Source organism: Desmodus rotundus, chromosome 3 (assembly GCF_022682495.2).
Source record: "Desmodus rotundus isolate HL8 chromosome 3, HLdesRot8A.1, whole genome shotgun sequence".
Lineage (NCBI taxonomy): Eukaryota > Metazoa > Chordata > Mammalia > Chiroptera > Phyllostomidae > Desmodus > Desmodus rotundus.
In genome coordinates, this window is record NC_071389.1 from 147,538,925 (window position 1) to 147,563,723 (window position 24,799).

A 24,799-nucleotide genomic window follows, 5' to 3' on the forward strand; every position below is an offset into this window, starting at 1 on the left:
GAATGGGCTGGAAGGAAGAATCACTGTATTCAAGGAGACTAGTTACGAGGTTATATCATCCTTGTAAGGAAGATGCTAAGGAGGGTGGTAGTTATAGGGATTAAAGGAAGTAGGAAAGGTTTAGTAATCAATTAAATGTGAGTGGTGAGGAAACCAGAGAAATTAAGGCTGGCTGTGAGGTTTCTGCCGTGGGCAGTTGGGTACACCCTCTATGTTTGCCAACAGATGATAGTATTTCCCTTTTGGTAGTGAGTAGCACACTGTATTTTAATTGTTATGAGAGGGCAGGGATTCTACTTGTCATCTTAATTGACAATACCCAGCCCACAGTTCCTGCCTGGCACAAATGCTAATAAGCATTCTATAAATATATACTGAATTTAAATTTAACTGAGTAGGGGTACTAGAAGAGAAATGGGTTTGGGGAAAAGCTGGCAAGATCAGTTTAGAACATACTGTGTTTGTGGTACCTGTGAAATACCCAAGTGGAGCTTTTTAGTGGACAGTGGATTCGACTGGAGCTTTAGATAAAGATCTAGGATGAAGATATAGTACTCAGCAGCATATGAAGGTCATTTGAGCTGGAGAGATTAAGACTAGCTAGGGTCTACAGAGTACAAAGGACACAGGATCTCAGACAGACCACTGGGGTTTAAGGAAAAGCAAAGTCTTTCCTTATGCAACAGAGAATAAAGTGCTAGAAAGGTAAGGGGGACACTCACAGTTTCTACAGAAGGAGAAAAAAAGTCCATTGTTTCAGCAGCTGCTGAGACGTCAAGCAGCATTATGAATGCAAAGTGTCCGTGCAAACTCAGGGGTGACCCTAGTGAAGAGTGACCTTAGAAAGGTGAGAGAGTCAGGGGAGAAGATATGAAGACCTCTGTGTGTAGGCAACTCTCTAAGACGTTTGATTTCAAAAAGGGAGAGGGAGATACAGTGGTAACCTAAGAGCACAGTCAAGGGAGGTTTGTCTAAAGATGGGGAAGACTTGGCTACCTTTAAAAACTGATGGGAAAGATTCAAAAGTTAATGAGAAGGATTCTATAAAGAAGTAGAAGATAAAGTGCAGGAGAGAACTTCAGAGAAAGCATAACAGAATGGGATTTGAGCACTTAACAAATATCATATGAGTGAATGAGTGAATGAATGAATGGGTAAAGTTGGTCACTATTTTGGAAGTAAGAATGAAGAGTTGAGAGGTGCGATTCTCCACATTTTGAGAGTGGGGCGAACTAAGGAGGAATGTCCCTGGGGCGGAATCCTAGTACTGGGAACCCAGCTCTCAGATCACACGTCCGGGGAGGAGAGCTGGCAGTCTGACGTCACTAAGGGGGAGGTACCCCACCTCACCAAAGCCAGACAGAAAGCCTCACAGAAAGCCTCACATGGTGCTGCGGAGCAACAGAGAAGGGGGAAAGAGGAGTGGTCAGGTAAGGAGGAAGCACGAGTGTGGGTTTTAAAGCTCTGACAATGGACAGAGGAGGTCAGTTCCCACCTTTCCTGGAAAAGCTGACATCAGACTCCCATCCACCCCAATATGCTGTCATAGCATCCTATGCTAGTTGTCCACAGTCCCTGATTCTGTTGTAATTAATACATTTATTATGTGGTTAGTTAAGATCTGTCCTTAAGCTCCAAGAGGGCAAGAGTTGTGTCTGTCTCCTTCCCGTCCCTTATCTCCACTGCTTAATACTGTTTCTTTCACGTAGGAGGTGCTCAGCCTCCTTGTTAAGAGCATGAATGAATGAACCTACACACTAAAGTAGAGCCCCACCCGAGAGCTTGAATACAGAGGACTGTATCAAGGCTTCCCAGCTCCCTGAAACATGTCCTGGATTGGGAGGATGGTGGAATTTTCACCTCTACCTCTGACTCTGAACCCCTCTGTGTTTCTCCCATCTACTCTCTTGTTCTCTCCGATTTGGTCTTGCTACTTCTCTGGCTATCTTTTCTCTGTTTCTGTGTCTCTCTGACTCTACACAGGAAGCACACAACTTCAGGTCTGAGGTGATCGGTAATGGAAACATTGGTGCCTGTGTCAATTTAATAAAGGGTCACGAACATTTTTGTCTTTGTCATTAACTGCTTTCTCTTTGCCTGTGTTCTGTCTCAGACCTGATTCTTTTTCCTCTTCTTCCTGTACAGCTCAAGAGTCCCACCACCATCCAGGACCAACTCCTCCTACCCCTGGATCTTCTCATGGGCCCCAGAAAGTACTTGGAGGAAAATCACTGAACTATGTCAAGTCTGATTTCCTGCCTTGCTGGCCTCGCAGCCCTGCTGACCACATCCTCTGTCACCTTACATACTTCCTCACTAGTCACATCACTTAGGAGTTCTCAACCCCCATAACTTGTCGCTGACCCCCACTCAGGTCCTCTGCTTTACCCTCTTCCTGTCCTTACCTCCCTCTGACACTGCTGTTAGAACCATGTTGCTCTGCCTAGAAGCAGCCAGTTCTGTCCCTTTCTGGACATCCAAAACCCCCTTTTCCCATGGGCGACAGTACTGAACACAATGCTGCTGGGCCAGTGGTGGCCAAGTACTTGGAGGAGCCTAGGGCTGGGGCCCCGAAACACTTCTCAGGGATCCCAGCTCTGTGCCCTCTATGACTTCACTTATACTGCGGCAGATGGTAGGCAGGTATCTATGGCTGAAGGGGACAGGTTCCTACTGCTTCGCAAGACCAACTCAGACTGGTGGTTGGCAAGGCACCTGGGAGCACCATCCAACTCTCGTCCCATCTTTGTACCAGCTGCCTACGTGACCGAGGAATCTGTACTTTCCCAGAGCTCAACCACCATCACCACCAGGCAATCCTTCTGGACTCACGGTAAGTCCTCCCATCACTTCCTTACCTCCCTCACCTCTGTGAATTATTGGAAGTCTCCTCCTCCCTCCTGATCCCACTCTCTTGTTTACCTGTGATCAGCCTACTCCTCATCCCCATCATGGTGTTCCCATTGCCCCTCTTCCCAGTCTCAAATCTTTGAGGTCCCATTTTATTTTTTCAACAGCTTACCCCTGCTCTTGTCTTCCCTGTGAACCCCCAGGATGCAGCACCCAGCCAAGATTACACCTCTGACCACCTGCCCCCTGCTCTCCTCATTTCCATTTCCAGGGCCAAAGTTGTTTCCTGGCTCACCAGAAGAGCTGCATTTATCTCAGGCAACCCCAGGCAGAGCCCAGACTACGTCGCAGCAGCCTCCTTCTCTTCCCCCCCAAATGTGTAGAAGTGTTAGTGCCACCAATCTGAGGCCCACTCTCCTGACACCCTTCCAGGACGGACCAAGTGGAAGATCTCTCTCCCAGGAGGACTTGCTGACAGAGACCAGGGCCAATATGGTGAGTCACAGCTCTCCTTCGGAGCACCTGCTGTCAACAGATATTTACTGCCGGGCCCCGTTCTAGGCAGAGTGGCAAGCAGGACAGACACACTCTCCTTTCAGGGGATTCCCGTGGAGTGATAATACGTAAACATATGTTGGTACTGATAAGTGCTACCAAGAAGGTAAATACGGTGGAGAGTGACCGAGGTGGTCTAAGAAGGCATCTCTGAGGAGATGACTTTTAGTTGAATCTGAATAAGGAGAAGTCAGAAACAGCTGTGACGCAAACGAGGGGATGAGAAAGAATTGTAGCTGAGGAACAGCAAGTAGCAAAGACCCTTGAGGATACGTGGAACCTGGCAGATGATAGAGGCACTGCAATAAAGCCAACCTCAGCTATGCTTTCTCGCTCTTCCTCCTGACTGCTGGCCCAAGGCAGGGTTTGTCCTGTGTCAGGTCTTGCCAGCTCAAGTCACCAGTAAGTCCCCTCTAGAGATGGAGCTCCCTTGCTCTTCCTGAAGACTCAGCCCCTCCCCTCTCTTAGTTACTGGTGGTTGAAAAATGGCCCCTTCTTTCCCATACCCCCTCCTCTCTGTCTTCTTTTGCTCTGGGGATGTGAGGGTGGGGAGCTCCCCTCACCCCCCCCCCCCCATTACACACACACACACACACAGCCTGTTCCCCTTTCCTGCAGCCCTGGGGTGGGGGTGGTGTGGGGGAGGAGGGAAGTTGGCAACAGGAAGTGAGGAGAAGAGCAAAGAAGACCGTGAGGGAGGGAGTTAAAAAAAAAAAATCAGCTGGGGACAGGTTTCTCCCTCAGTACCTGGGTCACCCAGGCAGGATCTGGTGGTGAGAAAATGGGGGGGGGAGGGAAGGAGGAGGTTAGGGGCAGACAAGTCTGGGGAGGGCTCGGGCAGGACAACTACCTTTCTTCCCCCTTTCCTGGCAGGCGGGACCCCGGCCCCTCATGTCAGATCCCCCCGTGTACTGTAACTTGGTGGACCTTCGCCGCTGCTCCCGCTCCCCACCCCCAAACCCTGCATGCCCCCCGCTGCAGAGGCTGGACGCCTGGGAACAGTACCTGGACCCTAACTCCGGACGCTGCTTCTACATAAATTCACTGACTGGGTGCAAGTCCTGGAAGCCCCCACGCCGCCGCACTCGAACCGGGGAGCCGGTGAGACCTTCTCTCCTGCTTATCTCTCTGCCCCCCCCCAACCTCCTCCTTCTCCCTACTGTATCCCAAAGGAGTGTGTTTTCTTTCTGGGGCTCTCAGAAGATCAGAAGAATCAGAAAGTTGTGAGAAGGGTGTTGGGAGCTGATTGAAGTGGCATCTGGATGTAGCTTTGCCTCCCCTCCCCCCAGAACCCTGCCTCCATGGAGCGGACACAGACCTTGAATGGGGACAATGGTGTCCTGCAACCTCAGGCAAAGGGCTCAGAGTCTGACACAGGGTCTCCAGAACTGCTCGACCCCCAGGTGAGACCCCTTCCTCCTCCAGATCACATGCAGGCAAAGCCATCTTTTCACGACTTTCTCTTGCGCAAGACACTCTTTATTACACCCCTGTCACCCACATCCGCACCCCTCTTCCCCCGCATCTAGGGACTTCCAAGTCAGTGTTTCCTCCACCTGTCTCTCCACCCCCTGCCCCAGGGTTCACCCTGCCTGCGACCACGCACCTCCCAGCTCGACCCCTCAGACAAGCCTTCAGCCCGGCAGCCCCTTCGGCCTCTGCCTCAGGTCCTGGACGACCCGCACGTAAGCCTCCCACGTTCGTGTGAGTGCCGAGAACCTCCCTGCCCCATGCCCTGATTCCTGCTCTTCCAGAAAGGTCTTCCTCTTTCTGAGTGTTCTCTGGGTATCCTCGCTTACCCAGCCTCCCCGGCAACTCGAAAGGGCCCCGCCCTCGGGGAAAGCGGGGGGGGGGGTGAGGGCCAGTGGGTGACTTATTGGTACCCCTCCCTCTGCTTCCCAGGAGGTGGAAAAGTCAGGCCAGCTCAACGTGACGAAGATCGCTCAGGGGGGACGCAAGCTCAGGTGAGGGGGGCTGGGAAGACCTCCGGGGTCCGGGTGGTCGGCCTCCATTCGTTGGGTGGAGCCGAGCGTTGGGACAGCGCCTCTCCTAGTGCTTCTCAATGACCTCTGCACCGCTGCCCCTCCGTCCCTGCAGGAAGAGCTGGGCCCCATCTTGGGTGGTGTTAACGGGTAACAGCCTGGTGTTCTACCGAGAGCCACCCCCCACCGCACCCTCCTCAGCCTGGGTGAGTGTGAGAGAGGGAAGGGCGGGTGCAGGGGGGGCTCCGGAGCAATTCTAACCGCCTCGGGCCGACTGCGGGGCGGAGGTGGGCAGGGGGGTGTAGAGGAAGAAGGTATAGAGTTAGGAAGGAGCACAGCCTCTCACGTCTTCCTGGTCCACCCGGAGAGAGGGAGACAATGAGGGAAACCGCACGGTTGCCTCAGTTTCCTCCCCCGATTGCCAGGGACCAGCGGGCACCCGGCCCGAGAGCAGTGTGGACCTACGGGGGGCGGCCCTGGCGCACGGCCGCCACCTGTCCAGCCGCCGCAACGTCCTGCACGTGAGTGTCCTCTCAAGCATCCCCAGAGCCCCGTCGGACCTGGGGGTGCGCCCTCAATTTCCCGCAAGATCCAGCTCCGCCTCTCTGCTTTTCATGCTCCTCCCGCTGAGCCAAGCCTTTTCCCCGCCGGCCCCCCAGATCCGAACGGTCCCTGGCCACGAGTTCCTGCTGCAGTCAGACCTCGAGACCGAGCAGCGAGCCTGGCACCGTGCACTGCGGGCGGTCATCGAGCGCCTGGTGAGACGGGTCGGAAGGGGCGGGACAGCGCGGGCGGCTGGCTCGGGCTGGGGCGGGGCCGTGGGAGTGGGGAAGTATCCAGGGGTGCGGAGGGCAGGGTGGTCTCAGTGTAGAGCCCTGGGGTGGGGCCAGGACGGGGGACCTCAGCAGCCGGCTAGGATCTCCTTGCTTCAAGCTGGGGGTGCAGATTTCTCTCCTCTCGGCCCACCTCACCCGCCCGGGTCTAGGATCGGGAGAACCCCCTGGAGCTGCGTCTGTCAGGCTCGGGACCGGCGGAGCTGGGGGAGCTGAGCGCTGGGGAGGACGAAGAAGAGGAGTCGGGGTCCAAGCCACTGCTGCGTTTCGGCGGCCGCAGGAGCTCCAGTTAGGGGCGGGCCTGGGGGGCGGGACCTGGGGGCGGGTCTCCGGGTTCCTCCTCCCAGTGGCCGCGCTCAAGATGATGCCACCTGCCTCCTGCAGGTCGCTGCCCAGAAGGAACTGAGCAGAACCGGGTGCGGAACAAACTAAAGCGTCTTATCGCTAAAAGACCACCCTTGCAAAGCCTGCAGGAGCGGGGTCTACTCCGAGGTGAGGTGGGCTAGGCTAGCTGGCACCGTTTTCCTTCGCGCCTCCCGTAGTGTTTTTACGGTCTTGATCTGGGCATCAGCCCATTTCCTGGATGAGAAAACTCCAGTGAGGCTCAAAGTAGAATTTCCCAAAATTAGATCAGCGGTCTTCTGAGGCCACTGCTTTTCCTGCTACTGCTGATTGTTGGGAGGTGGGTGTACCCTGGTCGGGACCCAGAGCAGACAGCCTGCAGGGCCAGCCCAACTTTGCGGTGAGGACCTGTGCGGAGAGGGGCTTCCCTGGGTGACACTGGCGCTGGCTCTCCACCTCACTCTGCATCTCCCCAGACCAGGTGTTCGGCTGCCAGTTGGAGTCACTGTGTCAGCGGGAAGGAGACACCGTGCCCAGCTTCGTGCGGCTCTGCATTGCTGCTGTGGATAAGAGAGGTCATTTTTTCAGAGACCCCAGAATCTACCCTTTCAACGGGCCAAGGCCCAGAATTCCCCATCTCCCTCCCACTAATTTTCCTTTTAACTTTTTTCTCTCTTCACCCTCGGATCCCTCACCAGACCTCTCCACACATACGTTCGAACAGCAATTCTTATCTTCTCCTTGCCTCACCTCCTAGGTCTAGATGTGGATGGCATTTACCGGGTAAGCGGGAACTTGGCAGTGGTCCAGAAACTTCGCTTCCTGGTGGACAGAGGTGAGAAGGCCTGTGGGCAAGTGGTGGTACTAAGAACTTCCTGTCTCAGAACCAGGGGGTTCTGAGTGAGGGAGCTGGCAGAACAGGGAGGTCTTCTGGCTGGAACTGCATGTCTTAATCTCTTCTTATACTTGTTACAGAGCGGGCGGTCACCTCCGATGGGAGGTACATGTTCCCAGAACAACCAGGACAAGGTATTTACACGGAGTAAGGATCCCCTTAGATCCTTGAAAGTCCCCCACATCCTTCTTGCTGCCTGTGGATTTCCCCACGCCCTCCTCCTGGAAGGGTTGTCCCCATCCCTACCTCTGCTGTCTTGCCCCCTGCAGACCCCCTGGGCATTCGTGTGGTCTGCATTCTTCTATCAAATTCTTGATCTGTCAGTCTCTGTGTCCCTGTGGCCCTTCATGAACCCTGAACCCCTCTATACCTACTTCTCCTTCCAGAAGGTCGGTTAGATTTGGACAGTGCTGAGTGGGATGACATTCATGTGGTCACTGGAGCCCTGAAGCTTTTCCTCAGGGAGCTACCCCAGCCTCTGGTACCCCCACTGCTGCTGCCCAATTTTCGTGCTGCCCTTGGTAAGGGATGGGAGCTTTGGGAAATGCCTTTGATGTTGGGGGGAGGCATGAGTGGTAAAGAATGGAGCAGGGGCTCCCTTGTACTCTTCTCTCTCATCCTGAAAGCAGAGATGGTAAATAACTTTCAACACATGTGCCAACTCTAGTTGTGTGTGTGTGTGTGTGTGTGAATGTTTAGAGGGCTGAGTTGAAAAGAATTCTAAGGCTGCAGTTGGGCTCAGTGAAAAAGAAAGCTGTGCTGGATAAATGATGTCTTCCATGGGCCCGGGAAAGAGAAATGTTCCCCACCCTGCACTAGCGCCTTCCCTAACCTCACTTCTATGCCCTTGCCATTACTCTTTCTCTCCAGCACTCCTGGAATCAGAACAGCGCCTCTGTCAAATACGAGAATTAATAGTCTCACTGCCAAAGCCCAACCATGACACTCTGCGGTACCTCCTGGAGCACTTATGCAGGTCGGGAAAACGGAACATCTTTGTTCATTCAGGAAGAGGGTGGGGTGGAGCATGCAGCAAGGACTCTGTTTGGGGTTAAGGTAGGGAAACACCTCAATTTAGAGCAGATTGAAGAAACTGGCAACCTCTATGCAGGGGGTCATATTATGAGGCTTTAAAGCTGCTGGTTAGCATCAAATGGGAAAATGGGGACCAATTCAAGCACAGTAATGCTGTGTGAGAAATAAGGGAAATCTAACCTCCTCCTTCCCTCTGCCTCTTTGTTTCCCATCGGAACACTGGTTAGAGCTTATTTGGCTGAGCTGGGCCTGGGCAGTGACTTCTGAGAGAGGATAGACATTTGAATTAAAGGCTTCCAAATTGTGAGCAGAGAGGGCTCTAGGGGAAGTCTCTGAAGCTGGGAAGAGGTGGTTGTATCCTAGCTTGTTTCTTCGAGTTGTATCCTGCAGTTTTGTCTACTGGTCCTATCTCCATCCCCCTTGAGGCCCTCTCTCCTTGTTCTCCTTTGGCCACCACATAGAGGGGTGAATTCTTCCCTGCTCAAATCTTTGAAAGGTTAGATTTATTTGAAGTGGCAAAGCTGCTGCTTTATAGGCCCTTCTCTTGGTCTTTGCCCACAGGGTGATAGCCCACTCAGATAAGAACCGCATGACCCCTCACAATCTGGGGATTGTGTTTGGACCAACCCTGTTTCGGCCGGAGCAGGAGACGTCTGACCCAGCAGCCCATGCTCTCTACCCTGGGCAGCTAGTCCAGTTGATGCTCACTGACTTCACCAGCCTCTTCCCCTGACTGGGGCAAAAAGAGAAACCGTGTTCCCAATGGTGCCCTTTGATGGTATGGTATGTTCTGAGGACATCCCCTTAAATCCTGTGTCTCCCAGATGACTGTCTCCATCTTTGTGAGTCTGACTTGAGGGGTTGGGATGTGCTGAGAGAGCCTCTAAAGAGGAAAGGGGGGGGGGCTTTAACCCCTCCTCAAGATAATAGCACGCAAAGCAGGGCTCTTTCTGATGCAGTTCCTTTATTAGGAAATAGTGTCATTATCAAATTTCTTCCCCAAATATATACAGATTATACACAGCCTCCAGCCCCTACCTCCTTTCCCTGGGGCATCCCAGGGAGCCATGGCTCCTTCTCTGCGGGGACGGACACCCTTTAGGAAATGTGAATGTGTGATGGGTGGAATTCCACACTCTAGGCACTAGAATTGAGGAATTGTGTCTCACCAGGCAGGGATCCCAGTAAGACACTCATGTTGCCCACAGCCATGTTGGGGGCTCCAGAGGGAGGTGGGGTGTGTTCAGAGCTGTCCCCCCGATTATGGGAAGGAGGAGGACTCAGCCCCTGGGCCTCGTCCAGAATAGCCACGAAGTCCAGCTGGGTGTTGTCAAGATCAAGAGAGTCCAGGGGGTTACACACCTGTCCTTCGGGAGGAGGGTACAAGGCAGGACCTCCTCCCAACCTGCCCACCTCAGGGTGGCCACAGCTGGGGTTGGTGGCCCCTGCCTTAAGGGGCCCATAGCAAGTGGGCAGAGGGGGCAGAAGTCGGGGTGGTGCTGCTACCCTATGGGAAGGCTTGTTTCCCCCCACTGCAAAATTTTCATGGCATGGTGAAGGGGTAGGATAGGAGCCTGACTTGTGATTGGGCAAGTTAGGTGCAAAGCCAGGTCCATATGTGGCCACTGGGGCCTTGGCAGGGCTTGGGCTAACCTGGGAGCCCCCCAGAAACTTGGGACTCTGGTAGAGAGGTTCCTGGACCGGGGAATCTCCCCTGCCCCCACCCTCCCATAGCAGCTCCTGTTGGGACTGAACATAATTACACACAAGCTGAGCCTTGAGCTGCCCTGTGGAGTGACTGGGGTGATCAAAATCCGGGCCAGGCCGGGATTCTGAAGGAAGATAATCAGGGGGTGGCTGGTTGTAGGGGCCTGACTGGGGATATTGGGGTGGGGGAGGCTGGGGGTAGTGGGAGAACAGAGGCTGTGGGCGTGGAGGCCCCTCGTTCGGGTGGGCATTGAGGCAGGGTGCCAGTCCTGTGGAGTCAGAACCCATTGGACACCCCTGTTCTGGCTTGACCTGCACGTGTCCATAATGTTCGAGACGAGGACACTGGCTGTAGGTTCCAGCTGGAGCCTTGGGGCCCGGGTACAGCCCGGAGTGGGCAGGGTACTCGCCCCATGTTTCTGGTGTGGGGTTGGGATAGGAGACCTGCTGGGGACAGGGGTTGTGACTGTAGTTGGTGGGTGGACCAGGTCCAAGAGGCAGGGAGCCTGGACCCCTAGCTCCATAAGGCTCAGCTGCTGCCCCCTCTGGTCCCCCGTAACCCAGAGTATCAGCAGGTGGGAAGTCCATATAAGGGTTCAGACCACTGCCCATCATGGAGGTCCCAATCTCTGGCTCCTCCCGTAGCCCTCTGGTATCCATGGTGACATTCTCACTGATGCTGTGGGGCTGTGGTGAGTAGACAGAGGTTGGGAGTTGGGGATCAAAGTTCCGTCCTCCCCCTGCCGTGGTGGGGTGTGTGTGAACACAGCCCAAACTCTTGAACCGCTGGACTCTGGCAGGGGCTGGGTGGTCAGCAGCCCGGGCTGGGTCACTGGCCCTCCGGGTAACCCCTGCATTGGGGTTGTATCCTGGGTACTCAGTTCGGCTTCTCCAGGGAGGTCCAGGAAGACTCCCAATTTGATCCAGGCTGGATGCTGCAGTGGGTGGAGTACCACCTCCCCTGGCTGATGCATATCTTGCCCGGAGCAGATAGTGCTGGGCAGGTGTGAGGCCAGGCAGAGAGGATGCGCCATTCTCTGGCGGGGAGCCAGGGGGAAAAGGGGAGGCCAGGGAGGAGCGGCGGCTGACAGTATAGGCCGAGCTGACACTGCTGGAGCTGCTGCTGCGGCGGTCAAGAGAAACTGGGGGGCCCAGACGGCGGGATGCAGGGGTGCCTGCAAGTGACAGGGAGAAAAGGCAGGGTGGTGAGGGAGCCCTCTGAATCTAAGCCTGCCTCCCCCATGGGACAGCCTTGTCCTGGAATCCCAGGGAAAGGCTCCTTAACTCTAACCACTTAGTTCTGTGTCCTTCTTCTCCCTTGCCCTTTCTGCTCCTGTCCCATCAGGGATTTGGGGCTGCTGTGAACAGCTGTGCAGGTGGCACACTGCACAATCCTAGGGGACAGCATTCACTTCACACACTCTGTATATCACAACAATTTTCTGATGGATGGAAGGAAAGTGTCTTAAAGAAGGGGGACCTTTTTCTAGTGTACAGTGGTGCTGTATTGCATCCCTAAAGAGGAAGTCCTCCTTCCACCCTCAAGGAAGGTCCAGATCTCAGCCCAGCAACCACCCACCACACCCAGGTCTCACCGGTGTGGGTCAAGCTGGGCAGTTTGAGGCCCCGGGGCCCTATTGGTCGGAGCTGATGTAGCTGGTCCAGCCTGAGGTTCTCAAGGCGGCGAAGAGTGGACAGACCAGTGCCAGCAATGCAAGGCCCCTCGTCCAAGCTGGATAGGTCCTCAGTGCTGCCCCCTGTATTTCCAGTCATTTCCACACCACTGTCGGTATTGGCCGCGCTGCCTGCTGGGGAGTGGTCACTGCTGCAGGATGACTGGGCCCCAGGGCTTGGCTGTGGCTTCTGTGGGGAAAGACAAGGGCTGAGGGTGGCACCCTGGTCCTTTTCCCACAGCTCCCTGAACTTGGTGAGTGGCTAGAAACCTGTGTCCCGGTGATGACTGCTGGGATCGAGGGGAGGCTTACAGGTGTAGAGAGGGCTAGGGCTGAGCAGGTGAGGGACAGAGCAGCCTGGGGGAGAGACGTTGGTGAGAAGAGCCGAGGCTGGAGTACGGACCACCTGGGCTCAATTAGTCCTCTTAGCTCTACGACCTTGGGCAATTTCTCTGTGCCTGAATTTCCTCATTCGAGAATGGGGAAGATAAGTTCCTTTCTCATGGAGTGGTTGTGAGGGGTACGTGAAATTATATACGTAAAGGGCTTGGAACAGTACAATGAGTCCTATGTAAGAATTTGCTGAACCAATTAAATAAATACACTAAAATCCCAGTAGCCCACGGCGCAACACCGTGACATCTGAAGGAGGACTGGCCACGGAGAGTGACGGGAGGGGTGGGCAAGTAAGGAAGGTGTCCGCAGGGCAGTCGCGGGTGTGCAGACAGAGGGCTGTCCGGCTGTCTCACCATAGCACCTTCTGGCACAGTCAGTCTACTCTCCTCCCTGATGGGGCCTCCGTCCCGCTCCCTCTTGGGCTCCACTGCGGAAAGGGAGGGTGCGCGGGGCAGGGGGCCGTCGCCTCGGTGCCTCTTGGTCACGTGGGCGTCAGGACCATGTACTGTCTTGACGTGTTTCCGGAGCGAGCTGGGGTCGGTGTAGCGTTTGGTGCAGCCAGGGAGCTTGCACACATAGGGCTTCTGTTGAGTGGAAAAGGGAGACAGCAGGCAAGGGTGTGAAAGTGGAAGAATGCAGAAGGAATGCGAAAAGTTGGTGGCAACCAGTGAGGACGAGGGGAAAGGGGGGAACACATAGCACCCAAGGGAATAGGAAGAGTGGGGCCCTGGGAGTGAAAAATGGGGGGGTTGGGGAAAGATTAGGAAAACCGACTGCCCAGGCCTGGGAAAGATGAGGAGGTGAACCCAGGTCTGTGAGGCCTCCTAAATCCAGGGATCGAAGGGGCCAGGGGTCTCCTTTAGTCAGAACGGGTCTTTTTTAGGGTAGCCCTTTGGCTGGTCAGAGATAGGGGGTAGAAGGTGGTAAGTGGAAATTCTTAGTTTCAGAAAGGCCTTCTCCAGGTGAATTATATAGGTGGGGACTCACCTCTGTGGAGTGGGTGCTGGGGCTAAGGGATTTCTCACGGGGGAGTATCCCCAGCAGGTGGCTTCTCAAGCGTGGAGAGTCTCTTAGGGAAGGCGCTCACCTCATTGGAGTGGGTCCGGTTCTGGTGCTTGGCTCGGTCGCTGGCGTTGCTGAAGGCCTTGCTGCAGCCTTCGTGCTCGCACATGTATGGCTTCTCACCCGTGTGCGACCGCAGGTGCGTCTTCAGGTTTTCGAGGCGTGAGTAGGACTTCCGGCACCCCTCAAACTGGAGGGTATAGAGGGTCAAAGGATAGCTCTCAGACAGAAGGACATGGAATTAAAGGAACCCTAAATCTCAAAAGGGACATCAGAGATAACAACTCAAGAGTGGAAAGTACTGGGGCTTCAGGAGAATTCCCATGATTAGAGGACATGGGCGGACAAAAGATAGGGAAACAGATCGGCTGGAGGCACTCTGCCTGCAGGGACATGAAGCTGAGGCCAGAGCATCTCCTGGCCAGGCCAGGGCGGGTCTCCCCGCATGGAGATCTGAGACTGTTTTAGGATGGAGTGATCTGGGAGTGTCTTCTGTCCTCGATGTAAGGCCTCTCCGCCCGGCAGTGTAGTGGGCACAGTGCCTGGAGCGCACGGTACTTTCAGGGGTCTCACAACAATGTTTCAATTTTATACTAAAAGCAAGGGAAACATTAGCTTGTAGGTCTAAGAAAGTGTCTTAATATATAATATCAACATTTAACTTCATACCAACACAGTCATAAAATATAAATGTTTAATGTTTGTTTAAGGAAGAAGGGGCCTACATAGGTGTAAGTGCCTAGGGCCCATGAAAGTCATAACGAGGCCCTGCCTTGGTGGGACCACAGTTTAGGGAGGACGCTGAGCTTGGGAAGAGGGAGCCTCACCGTGCACTTGTGTGGCTTCTCGCCTGTGTGTCTGCGCATGTGGACCACCAGCATGTACTGGGCTTTGAAGGGCCTCAGCTCCCTGGAGCAGCCCCCCCAATGGCACACGAACTCCTTCCGCTCCCCGTGGATGTGGTCACTGTTGATGTGCTGAGGGAGAAGACACAGAGGCTCTCTGAGCTTCCGCTGTGCCTGGAGACCCAGACCTCCTTCCCTTGACCTCCCCGCCACACCATATCCTTCTAGGGCTCTACGTCATGGGGAAGATTGTGTAGGAAGGACATCGGAGCCCACACCTCAGTTCTTCCAAGTTTGTACAACAAAGCCACAACTCTTGAGTTTAAGCCTGCTCAGAAGGGCATGCCTGACTTCAGTATCCTCTGACCTCAGCTCTCAGCCTGATTCCCGTGTCCCACTCAGAATTCCCTACAGGTTCCGGCTGGCATTCCTGCCACCCCTTGGGGCTCACATGCACCAGCTGTTCCTGGGAGTCGAACTCCTGGCTGCAGCCATCCCAGCGGCAGTCAGTCTCGTACACAGATTCAGGCTCAGGCTTCTCCTCTCTCTCCACATCTTCCCGCCCATCCAGCATCCCCAGCAGGGGGTCCTAAGGTAGGGGAGGCAATCCTAGGGTCACTTGGATGACAGCTTTTGTTTTACTCGGGTTCCAGAACTAAAGCCAGCCCTGCCCTTACCTGTGTGCCTGTGGAGTTGGGGCTGGACATGTCGCCTTCCAAGGGCTCCTCTGGGCACTTGCTGACCAGCATGTCCAGCTCAGACTTCAACTTCCCCAAGGAAGAAGTGAGGGTAATGAAGGTAGAAGCAGGCAGAAGGAAGAGAGGGAGCCCAGCCAGGTCTTCCTGCCCCGAGTGCCCCCACCCATGCAGCTGGAACCCCTGAGTTTGGGAGACATTTCCTCCTCAGACTGCACTGGTGAGCGGAATGGACTAAAGGTGGTAGCTCATTTGGAAGAGTCTGATTCAACCCCAAGAGTGAACTCCAGCACCCATATCCCTTTACGTTTCTGGTACTGAAACTTTTATATCCCCCATCCTTCCTTCACGTTCCCCTATAAAGTCCTCTCTCCGCCCCCCTGAGCTGAGAGAAATCAGGTGGTAATATGAAGGCTCTCACCTGGCAAGTTGGGAGGGGTCCCCGGGACTGAGGATGTGGCATCATCCCTCCCTGGGTGGGGTTATGGGGACCGCAGGGCTGGACCCCAAAGGATGGCGAGGTCCCTTTTTGGTGATTCATCTGGGGTGGGAATCCCAGAGATGGGCTGAGGAGGAGGAGGGGAAGTGGTTACTTAGGACAGTCACCTTAGAAAGTCTCAGGAGTTCTGGGGCTATGTGGGGGTGCCTGGGAGACAGTATGGGAAGCGGTTGAGGCAGTCCTGGGGAGGAACTGAGGAGGGCTCCGACACTTTTGGAATGATAAGGATTCAAATAGGGTCTGGTAGTTTGGAGGGTTTGAGGCTGTCTGCACCTCATAGTGCTGATAGAGAGGTGACCGTAGGAGCCCCCCGGAGAGGTACAGCGTGAGTTGATGAAGGCCACGAGGGAGCTGGGCGAGGTTCGGATAACTGTCTGCAGGTCCAGGCTGGCATCTGACAGAGGTGAGATGGACAGTGCTCGCTTCTTGGTCAGTTTGACTGCACTCCGGGAAGGAGGGAAGAGTGGGGCTGGGCAGGAAACAGGGGAGATAGCTATAGTAAAGGGGCATGTCTCTCCATGCACCCAACCTGTGCGTCCTCTCAGAAAATAAAACCAAAACATGACACTTGACTCTACCTTGCCCTGTTGACCCCATCTGTGACCGCCTGATCACACTCTGACCCCTCGATCCCATCTCCAAGCATTTCTTTTTTCAAGTTAGATCTCCTGCCCTCCCGCTTTCTCCATAAGAACAAGTCCCAGAGACGCGAAAGGGAAGAGATGTTGCCTGAAGCCTCACCCTCCGTGCAGCTGTTGGTCTCTCTGGCTGACCCATAACTGTGGGGGCTAGACATGAGATTGGCCTGGTGGCAGTAGGGCAGACCAGACAGTCCTGGAAAAGAAAGACAGCTGGAATGGGGGATACACCAGGTTTCACTTTCCAAGCCCACATTAAATAGGGTTGATCCCATATTCCAAGCCCACATTATATGGGGCCTGAAATCTTGTAGATGGAGAACTGGCATAGGATAGGAGATAGAAGAGGGACCCCGGGGGCGGGGTGAGAGATGTGCCAATCCTCAAGGCCCAGAGATTGGTATGTGTACTGACCTTCTGTCCCCATGCTGGGGGCCCCCTGACTGGGGAGGGGCCTGAGACAGCAGGGCTCGCCATAGCTACTGACTGGCGGTGGGGTCATCGAGTTGAACATGGTGTCTCAGAGGAGAGTGTGGGAACACTGCAGAAGGGGAAGGGAGATCTGCGAGTTATCAAGATGGGCGGGAAATGGGGAAGGTCAGATAACTAGCACAGAACCCTGGGCAGAGCTTCCCCGTGCCCCCAGCCCCTCCAAGACATCTACCATGGAAAATCAGATTGAAAAGAGCATCGCTCAGCCAGGGTGAGGATAAGAAATCTCCAAGAGGCAGGGGCAGTCTTGGCAATTTTTGTGGGAACTTGATGGGAGGTTTGCCTGTGTGGTCTGTGTATGTAGGGAAGAGTGTTGTGGACCAATTGTGCCTATATGAGCTTCAAGTGATTTTAAAAACATGGACCCTCTATACTTCTTGCTCTGATCGTGGGCCAGCTTTGAGGGGTGGGATGGGACTCATGCAGAGCCTCTGACTCCAAACACTGAGCTGGCTATTCCGCCCCGAGTCTCTTTCCCTTCCCTTCATTTGTTACAGCCCGCCTACAATCTGTCTAGTGTCCAGCAGAGGGAGCCCTCGCCACAGCCCAGACGGGGAGCCTGGCGGGGGCCGGGAGGGTGTGCGGAGGGTCTGCCCTTCTCTAAGGCTGAAAAAAAGTAGGACCGGACACCGTTTCTGAGCGGAACCTCCCGGCCCAATGCGTACAAAGGATGGAAGCTGGTCTTACTCTGGAGTGGTCTGAATCTGGGCGCCCACCTAACTCTTTTGGTCTGTTTCGGGGGAACGCGAAAGGGACTGTGAAGGAAGAGTTCGGGAGATTTTTTTAAAAAGAAAACAAAAACAAAAAACGAAGTCATCATCCATTAGGAGCGGTGAGAGAGGGGAGAGTGACGCTGAACGCTCTTCTCAAACTTCAGTTTTCACTCCACGTCGGGTTTTCCGGTCTCCCGGGACCGAGGGTGGGGCGGGGTGGGGCGGGGTGGAGAACGACTGGGAGCGGGCCGGCCGGCGCGGTGGGTGATCCCGGGATGCTGGGATTCAGGGTGAGGGCGGGGTAAGATGGGGAGCGGAACCCGGACCCCAGGACCTGCCCGAGCCCCGCAGCCTAGACTGCCCCCTTCCTAACTCCTCCTTCGCTAGCGGAGAGACGGATCCGCAACCAAGACCTCCCAACTCGACCTTAGCACTTTGGGGCGGGGTGGGGGGCACAGCTGGCTGGCAGCTGGGTCGGGGGACACTTCTCCCGCCTCCTTCTATGACTCACCCAGGGGAAGGAGGCGGGGGATCGCAAACGACCCACAAAACACAAGAGACTCCCCAAAACGTACCCATTCAGTCATCTTTTCGACCCACTGCTCAGCCACGGGGGAGCCGCGATGGAAGTGGAGCGACATCCCTCCTTGCCCACGCGTGCCGCAGCCCACCCACAACTCCCCTTTACACTAATGAAAGGAAAATTTTGCCAACTTTTCCAGCTTTAGTTACGTTCTTCTGGGGTGGGTATGTGAGCACGGGATGGGACAGGGAGCTAGCTCTAGGGTTCTGCGGCTGGAGCCCTTAATCATCTTCCGTGTCTCCCTATTTTCCAGAGCGCCTCTCGCACCCCCGCTCCCCAACGCCCAGGAGCCGGCCCCGCCCCCTTCTCCGTGTCCCGCCTTCTCCGCCCCCGTGCCTCCTCGGCCCACCCAAGTCGCCGCCGCAGGCTCTGGCTGCAGACGGCTCCGCTTCCCCCGCCCGCCCGGGAGCCCAGTCGAGCGAGCCGCGGTGAAGGGGGGAGTGCTGAGAGGCGGGACACATTCTTCCCTTTCCCCTCAGTGTATCCAGAAAGCTGGCAGCGGCGCCCGGGGGTGGGGCACTGTTGGAGGGTGGGGGGGTCCTAGTGGCAGGGTGGAAAAGAAGAATCCAGAAACTATAGAGAGAGAACGTGACTGGATAAATAAAATAAGGTGTGTGTGTGGAGAGGAGAACCTTCAGGACATGTTAGGTTCCTGGGTATCCCCGCTGGCTTCCCAAGGGTTAACCCCAACAGACCCCCGGGAACCCCCTCAGTGACGTAAAGGGCGGGGTCTGTGCCGCCAGGCGGGGATGCCGGTGAGATAGTGGGGGAGGGGGTCTGGACCCCGCCCCCCTAGGGAAAACCACCCCAAATCCGACCCTTACAACTCCCGAGAGAAATCGCCCCGCCTTCTCCCTCTACTGGACCTTGAAAACTTATGCTATGAAGACCCCAGTTCTCTAGCCCCCTAAAATCTTCATTTCTCAGTCTCTATGGGATCCCCTTTCCCTAATCCTGTCCCCAAAGCTAGCTGCCGAAGGCGGATTGTTTCGGGGTCACGGGGCTTGAAAGAGCCTTCGGAGCCGGGAGAAAGGGCAGGCAGGGTGGTCTGAGTTACAGGAGGGGCCTCGGTCCCCAGCTCCCGTTTGGGAGGGGGGCCAACAGGGATGCACGGGCAGGCAGTGGCCAGTGGTCCCGCCCAGTCCCAGTAGGGGTTTCCCTGCTGCTGGCCCCAGCTGTCCTGGTGGTCCTGAGGTCAGAGGGTCAAGACAAGGGCTTATGGGCTCCTCCTGAGCACCCTGTACACAACCCTTGGGACTCAGGTGTCCCTAGTCCTTGAGGAGTCTTTCTAGGGCCTAAACTAGACACTGGTCCTTCCAGCCCCCTTCCTTGTCTGGAAAACACACCTTTTCCTAAAACACATGCACCAGCAAGCACATCTGTCACAAGACAGGTCAGGGTTTCTAGCCCAGCCACCCCCCAGTGGTTTTGTCACCTCACGCACACCCATCCCCACCCGACCTGGAGTTCTCTCTTTAGCTGTTCCCTCCTTTCAGAAACACTGACGTCCTCCTGTCGGCGCTCAGAGACACACCTGGAGTCCCCTCTCTACACGCAGACCTCCAGCTAGCCGTCCCTCCAGCCTCTTCATCCCAACCTCATGAAAGTGAGATGTTTCTAATGTATGGGAGAGGCGGAGACAGACAAAGAGATCCACGGTTGCCTGAGACAGACACACAGACTGTCAGAAGAAAAAAAAAAAAGATACAGAGGAAGGGAGATACAAATGAAAAAAAATCTCCAAACTTTCTAATATCTCACCCCAGGCTCTCCCACCCGAATTTCGCCTTGTGCCCCAGTTCTCCCTCTAGGCTGGGTAGAGTCCCTCGCCAGCAGAGCATCCCTTCAGACCCCCTCCCCCACCTCTCCCAGGTGGTCCCCCGCCTCCCCCCCTTCTCACCTCCGTCTGGGCGCAGGGCTCGGGATGCGCGGTCCAGGGCTGGATCTGGGCTGGGGGGTGTGCGGTGGCGAGGGGGGTGTGGACGGGGCCAAGGCAGCGCAGCCTCAGTGCCACCCCCACCCCCCCTAACCTGGCCCCCAGCCCTCCCGCCGGCCCAGCCCGCTGGGCTGCGAGCCGGGACCACCCGCGAGAAGCGCAAACTTTTTTTTCCCTAATGCAAAAACTTTTTCTTGCTCAAGCCTCTGGCGCGCCGCCGCTCTTCCCGCTCGCCCTTCAACTCCCTCCTATTTCCCTCCCTCTTGCCGTTCAGTAGGATGAGGCGGGGTAGCTGGAAGCAAGAGAGGGGGTGCCGGGCTTATTGCACCCCCAGGACCCCCAGGATCCTCCCCCTCCCTAGAGGGACCCTATGCGGCCTACCCGCCCCCCCCCCCACCGAACACGCTGCTGGTGGTGGGCAGTAAATCCCGGCGTGGATTATTGGATCGGCTGCCCAGGAAGAGGCCTTCAACCAGAACCAGAAAAAACTGAGAAATATATTGCGGGACGCGAAGAGGACGACGAAAACGTTCATCCCAGACAGATAATGTTGGAGGTAGGGTCGTCGACTTTGTTTGGTGCTAACTGAGCATTCCGCCACCCTGCATTTATCAGCTGGCCTCACCCTTTGGATGGAACTTAAAGGGTTGGGACGGAGTTGGGGTTTGGTGGAAACAGAATTGTGACAACCTTGGGTTGGGGGTCCTGGGCGGGAGATGAAGCGTCTATGGAGCATAAGAGGAACAGAGGCTGAGGCCCTGGGTGCAGAGTGTGTGTTCACTACGTTACTAAGGAACCCTGACACTTAAGTACTGTCCCCGAGGAACTCCCGTTCTCCAGGTCTGGAAGCTCTGGAGCCTGCTGCGGCCACCTCCGCACCTCTGCGCTGTCCGCTCTCCTTCTGCTCTTCAAGGCTGTCTGCTCCCTCTGCCGGCCCCTTTGGCACATGACACCCCGTTATGGTCGAGGCCGAGGAAACTGAGGAAACTGAAGGAGTAGGCTTTACAGGTCCCCCCACCAAAGTCCGGTTAGGAGTCCAGGGAGGGGGTTGTATGAGCCCAAAGACACGGAGGGGCACACTGGAAGAGGCCGCTAGTGCAGAGCGGCAGTGTCTGACAGGGGAGTGCTCAGTTTCTTTGGATATGTGTTGCCATGGAGACCAGATACAAGGGAAGGGGCAGCTATTTTATTTCCTCTGACCTTTCTTTAGGAGAAAGGAAAGCATAGTTGGGGAAAAGGGTCCCTTCTTTTTTGTTACCCCTCAGACAGACCTCCCACATCCTAACTTTGCTTCCAAGAATCACCTCCTTGGGTCTGGAGGGTTAGTAGGTTAACTGTTTAGTCTGAGGGTCAAGGGGAAAAGGTGAAACTAGGAAGAGGTCTGAGGCCAGACAAATATAGACAGTAGCTGTGCTGAACAGATAAAGAGCCCTGTTTGAGCCTCCTCCCCCACATGACTTTTACCCAGACACAAGTCATACCCAGAGGGTCAAGCAAGACCAGAGGTCACTGGAGAAGGGACCCTACACCTGCTCCTGTCTCAGCCATGTGCCCTGTCTTCCAGAGTGCTTGTTTAGAGCACAACGCTCTCTCTCCCCATGCTGCTTTCTCTAGATCAGCAATTCTCAAATAGTTGATTTCAAGACCACTTTACAACCTTTAAAATTATTGAGCTTTTTAAAAAATTCTCACCCGAGGATATTTTTATTGATTTGGGGGGGCATTGATTGGTTATCTCCTGTAGGTGCCCCAACTGGGGAGGGACCCTCACCCTAGGTGCGCGCACTGATCAGAGACCAAACCTGAAGCCTTTTGGTGTACGGGATGACACTCCAACCAAGGGAGCACCTGAGCAGGGCAGCTATTGAGTCTTTTTTTATGTGGTTTATATCTATTTACCATATTAGGGATTAAAACTGAAAAAAAATTGTAACACAAGAATACACAAGCACACATCCCACTAACTGATGTCAGAAAGATGACGTAACCGCATGTCACACAGCCTCTGGAAAACTCCACTGTACGCTTTTGAGAGGGTGAAAATAAAAAGGCAAACAACCTCTGAGCATTATCATGAAATGAGTTTTGATCCTGTGGACACCCCTGAAATGGTCTGGAGAAATTCCTAGAGGTCCCCAAACCATACCTGACGAACCATTGTTCTGGACCATCACCGCAGCCCTTTTTCATAACTCACACTTGTTGATTTCCCCCCCATTTTTATTAGGAAATTATAAATGTTTTTCTCTCGAGTGGTCCTGACCTCCCACTGGAAAAAACCAAGGAACTTCTCAGGCTCAGCACTCCTGTCTCCTGACTCCCATTTCTGGGGCTCTCCAAACATCCTTCCTTAGCCCCTTGCCCAGCTCCCTCCTGACCCTCCCTTGAAGCACTTCAACAGTCCAATCCTTGGCCAGCCTGTTTCCCCTGCCCCCAAGCCTGCTGGACCCCAGTCTGCTTCTTCCTTCTCTTGAGGACTCTCTCTTCTTGGGAGAGACTAAGTCATTTTTCTCTGCCTGCTCCTTCCCTCCCTCCTTCTCTCGCCTCTCCCATTTTCTTGTAGGGCTTAGGGTAGGGGATCAGCCCAGTCATACCGCCAGGTGGCCCATTGGATGAGGGTGCAGATCAGGAATCTGATGCCTCCAGCCACAGATGCCCTTTGCCTAGGAATCCCCAACTTGATTTCTTTACTTCAACCCCCCAGGGCCTCTTGCTAGCTACAGCCACAGGCCTCCACCACCATATCCGGCACATCTGTTTTGACCACATTGCCATCGCGGTTCAGGTAGAGGAGAGAGAGAGGCCTTCGCGCAGTAGGGACACAGCAGGAGGTACCCAAAGACCAAGGATTGTTGGCCTTGAGGAGGCTGAAGACGGCAGAATGGAAGGAGGCAGCAATGCCCGGACTGCCAGCCAGGTGGGAGGGGCACTGCCCACTGCAGTAATTCAGCTGGTACCCCTCAGGTTGCAGGATCCAGTCTCGCCATCCCAGTTCCTGGAAGTCCACATAATGGTCTCGCCTACAGCATAAGGGTGTCTCAGGCTCACAGGTGGGGGTCCTCCTCCTGGCCCGGCCTGCTCCCAGCTCACTGGGCCGAATCTTAAGCTCCAAGAAGGGCCGCTGGTTTCCCTCTGTGTCCAGGAGCCGTTGAGGTTGTGGGGCAGCTGTGCTGTTGCCTTCTAGGGGTCTGCAGTCCAGTTGAAGTCTCAGGACAGGAGACTCCTCACCCCTCAAGCCGCTAGAGGGCAGAGTCAGGGCATGCCAGCCAGGGGTTGTAATTTGGTGTTCAGCCAGGAAGGTGAGAGACCCTCTGCGCCTCCTCCTTAGGCCCCATCGGAAGATCCTCAAGTAAAGACTGCCCGGAAAGGTGGGGAGCATATGCAACCACAGGCGCGCATGGTACAGACGGTGGGACCGAGGAGTGGACAGGTGGAAGGTGAGCGTGGAGCTGCAGGCTGAAGTGGAGGAATCTGCCAGAAAAATGGAGAAAGGACTGAGGGATGGAGCAGAGATGGAGCTCTCCTCTGAGACTCCCCCAAGCCCTGCCCATTGCTCTCCCTAGCTCCCACTTGTAGAAGAAACAGGGACCACCTTGCATCCTCTGCAGTCAGTCCCTGCCCCAATGTGTCCTCCTCCTCCCACACCCGGCTCTGTCTGCCTTTTCTGTCGGTCTTGCTTTCTGCCTCCCTTTTCCTCCGCTTTCTGCCCATCTCTTCCTCACCCACCTGTGGCCGTAGCAAAGCTGATGACTTCCTCCCCATTCATCGGAGCCACACTCCCCTGCTGTAGTCTCCGGAGAGCTCTGGTCAGTGCTGCCTGGGGTGGAGGATTAGTTATCCTGGGACGACTGGTCAGGTGCAGCCCCTCCAGGATTTGCTGCTTGGCTAGCTCCAGGACCAGAGCTCGTTCTGCTTGGGGTGCCAGTGTGGGGACCCCACAGGAGGGACACACAGACCTTGCCCCCTGTGCCACCAGTGCCCACAGCAGCACCCACAGCAGCTGGAGATGGACACCAGGGAGCCTCATGATCCTGGTGAATGGCCCTGGGTCAGGACGGGAGCCTCGGTTGGCCGTTGCTCCTTCTGTTGAGTCTGGTTTTGTGGAAAGGCCAATGAGGGCACAGCAGCGGCAGACACCAGTGCCACACCTACCCTTAGCCAAGGGTAGAGCCACCTGTCTTCTATTGCCTAGTGAAAGTGGACGGTCCCATGGGTAGCTGTATTTAGCACGGTCTGCCGGTTTGACCCTCACAGTGCAAGCCTGGTTACTGACTGGAGCCTCTTTAGAGCCTGAAGCCTGGGGCTCCCGCATGGTCAGCTGGCAGACCTACCCTCTGAGCCCCAGATTGGCCAGCTCTGCTGCCTATCAAGCCCCTGCAGGGGGTGGATGTACCCCCCCCCCTCTGGAGCTCAGGTTTCACCATCTGGCCCTGGTCACTGAGATTAAGGTAGGGGTATGGGGGTTGGGGGGCGATGTGGACATGCATGATGCAAGAGAGACGATGATTTCACATGGGCAGTACTCAAGGTCTGGGACTTGGGGGAGGGAACTCCATATAGCAAGGTGGGGAAGGGCAATTTCCTGCCATCCCTTCAGCTTTTCTAGGTCATTCTGTGGCCACAGTTGCAGCAGTTTCCACAATGCAGCTGTGAGTTCCAGTGGTTATTTCTCTGGGGTCTCTGCGCAAGGAGAACTCAGGTCTCTATTTCTACATATGGGTCTGGGACAGGGGTGAGAGGTTGGGGAGAGGGGGCGGGAGGAATGGAGTCCTTTTGCTCAGGCCAAGGCAGTGCCACGGGACACAGAAGTCACCCCTTGACCCTGCCTGTGCTGGCTGCCCAGAGTCCAGTTGGACTGGAGCACAACGTGGAGGAGGGCAGGTACATGGGGTTGGCATGTTACTGTGATGTCTGGGAAAGCCCAGAGAGGTGGGGGGCAAGGGTGATGCAATCTTACAGGAAGGCAGAGTCCACTGAGGCTGGCAGAGGGCATGGGACTTGGGAGGGCTGTAGCCAGCTGCTGGTTCTCTTGCAGGGGACTGTGAGAGTTGCCTAAATGTGGTGTATC

At 55.3% G+C, this 24,799-nt stretch overlaps 3 protein-coding genes across 9 annotated transcripts; 1 reads left to right on the forward strand and 2 right to left on the reverse strand.

The window, feature by feature from the left end:
- Positions 1–1,360: 1,360 nt before the first annotated feature.
- On the forward strand, positions 1,361–9,317 carry ARHGAP9 (Rho GTPase activating protein 9). 7 transcript variants are annotated; one of them, XM_071221008.1, is made up of 18 exons: positions 1,361–1,430; positions 2,146–2,833; positions 3,122–3,345; positions 4,279–4,506; positions 4,695–4,808; positions 4,935–5,090; positions 5,308–5,369; positions 5,503–5,593; positions 5,813–5,908; positions 6,047–6,145; positions 6,373–6,508; positions 6,605–6,712; positions 7,039–7,137; positions 7,320–7,397; positions 7,538–7,591; positions 7,844–7,978; positions 8,328–8,433; positions 9,054–9,317. In XM_071221008.1, exons 2-18 carry the CDS (start codon positions 2,518–2,520, stop codon positions 9,223–9,225), a joined length of 2,274 nt encoding a protein of 757 aa, XP_071077109.1. In that variant the 5' UTR covers positions 1,361–1,430; positions 2,146–2,517; the 3' UTR covers positions 9,226–9,317. The 7 variants fall into 7 exon arrangements, with proteins under 7 accessions (XP_071077109.1, XP_053777232.1, XP_071077111.1 ...); XM_053921257.2 differs by having other exon boundaries at positions 4,986–5,090; XM_071221010.1 differs by having other exon boundaries at positions 1,369–1,430; positions 2,756–2,833.
- A 122-nt stretch (positions 9,318–9,439) lies between these two features.
- GLI1 (GLI family zinc finger 1) lies at positions 9,440–19,763 on the reverse strand. The gene is made up of 13 exons (XM_053921256.1): positions 19,696–19,763; positions 19,257–19,412; positions 16,422–16,548; positions 16,111–16,203; positions 15,643–15,838; positions 15,292–15,436; positions 14,853–14,942; positions 14,627–14,764; positions 14,158–14,307; positions 13,356–13,520; positions 12,622–12,852; positions 11,795–12,062; positions 9,440–11,374 (listed from the first exon to the last, which is right to left on the reverse strand). The coding sequence occupies exons 3-13, from the start codon at positions 16,519–16,521 to the stop codon at positions 9,630–9,632; spliced, it is 3,321 nt and encodes a 1,106-aa protein (XP_053777231.1). The 5' UTR covers positions 16,522–16,548; positions 19,257–19,412; positions 19,696–19,763; the 3' UTR covers positions 9,440–9,629.
- A 2,173-nt stretch (positions 19,764–21,936) lies between these two features.
- Positions 21,937–24,115, reverse strand: INHBE (inhibin subunit beta E). The gene is made up of 2 exons (XM_024576191.4): positions 23,458–24,115; positions 21,937–23,202 (listed from the first exon to the last, which is right to left on the reverse strand). The coding sequence occupies exons 1-2, from the start codon at positions 24,041–24,043 to the stop codon at positions 22,445–22,447; spliced, it is 1,344 nt and encodes a 447-aa protein (XP_024431959.2). The 5' UTR covers positions 24,044–24,115; the 3' UTR covers positions 21,937–22,444.
- Positions 24,116–24,799: the final 684 nt, after the last annotated feature.

Excerpts from the sequence above, each read along its gene's own strand:
- ARHGAP9 (XM_071221008.1), top strand. The coding sequence starts at position 2,518 with ATGCTGCTGGGCCAGTGGTGGCCAAGTACTTGGAGGAGCCTAGGGCTG. Across the intron at positions 5,091-5,307 it reads AGGTCCTGGACGACCCGCAC|GAGGTGGAAAAGTCAGGCCA; the intron begins GTAAGCCTCCCA and ends TCTGCTTCCCAG. Across the intron at positions 5,370-5,502 it reads CAGGGGGGACGCAAGCTCAG|GAAGAGCTGGGCCCCATCTT; the intron begins GTGAGGGGGGCT and ends CCGTCCCTGCAG.
- GLI1 (XM_053921256.1), bottom strand. The coding sequence starts at position 16,521 with ATGTTCAACTCGATGACCCCACCGCCAGTCAGTAGCTATGGCGAGCCC. Across the intron at positions 13,521-14,157 it reads AGAAGCCACACAAGTGCACG|TTTGAGGGGTGCCGGAAGTC; the intron begins GTGAGGCTCCCT and ends TATACCCTCCAG. Across the intron at positions 12,063-12,621 it reads CTGTGCCAGAAGGTGCTATG|AAGCCACAGCCAAGCCCTGG; the intron begins GTGAGACAGCCG and ends CTTTCCCCACAG.
- INHBE (XM_024576191.4), bottom strand. The coding sequence starts at position 24,043 with ATGCGGGAGCCCCAGGCTTCAGGCTCTAAAGAGGCTCCAGTCAGTAAC. Across the intron at positions 23,203-23,457 it reads CAGCTTTGCTACGGCCACAG|ATTCCTCCACTTCAGCCTGC; the intron begins GTGGGTGAGGAA and ends TTTTTCTGGCAG.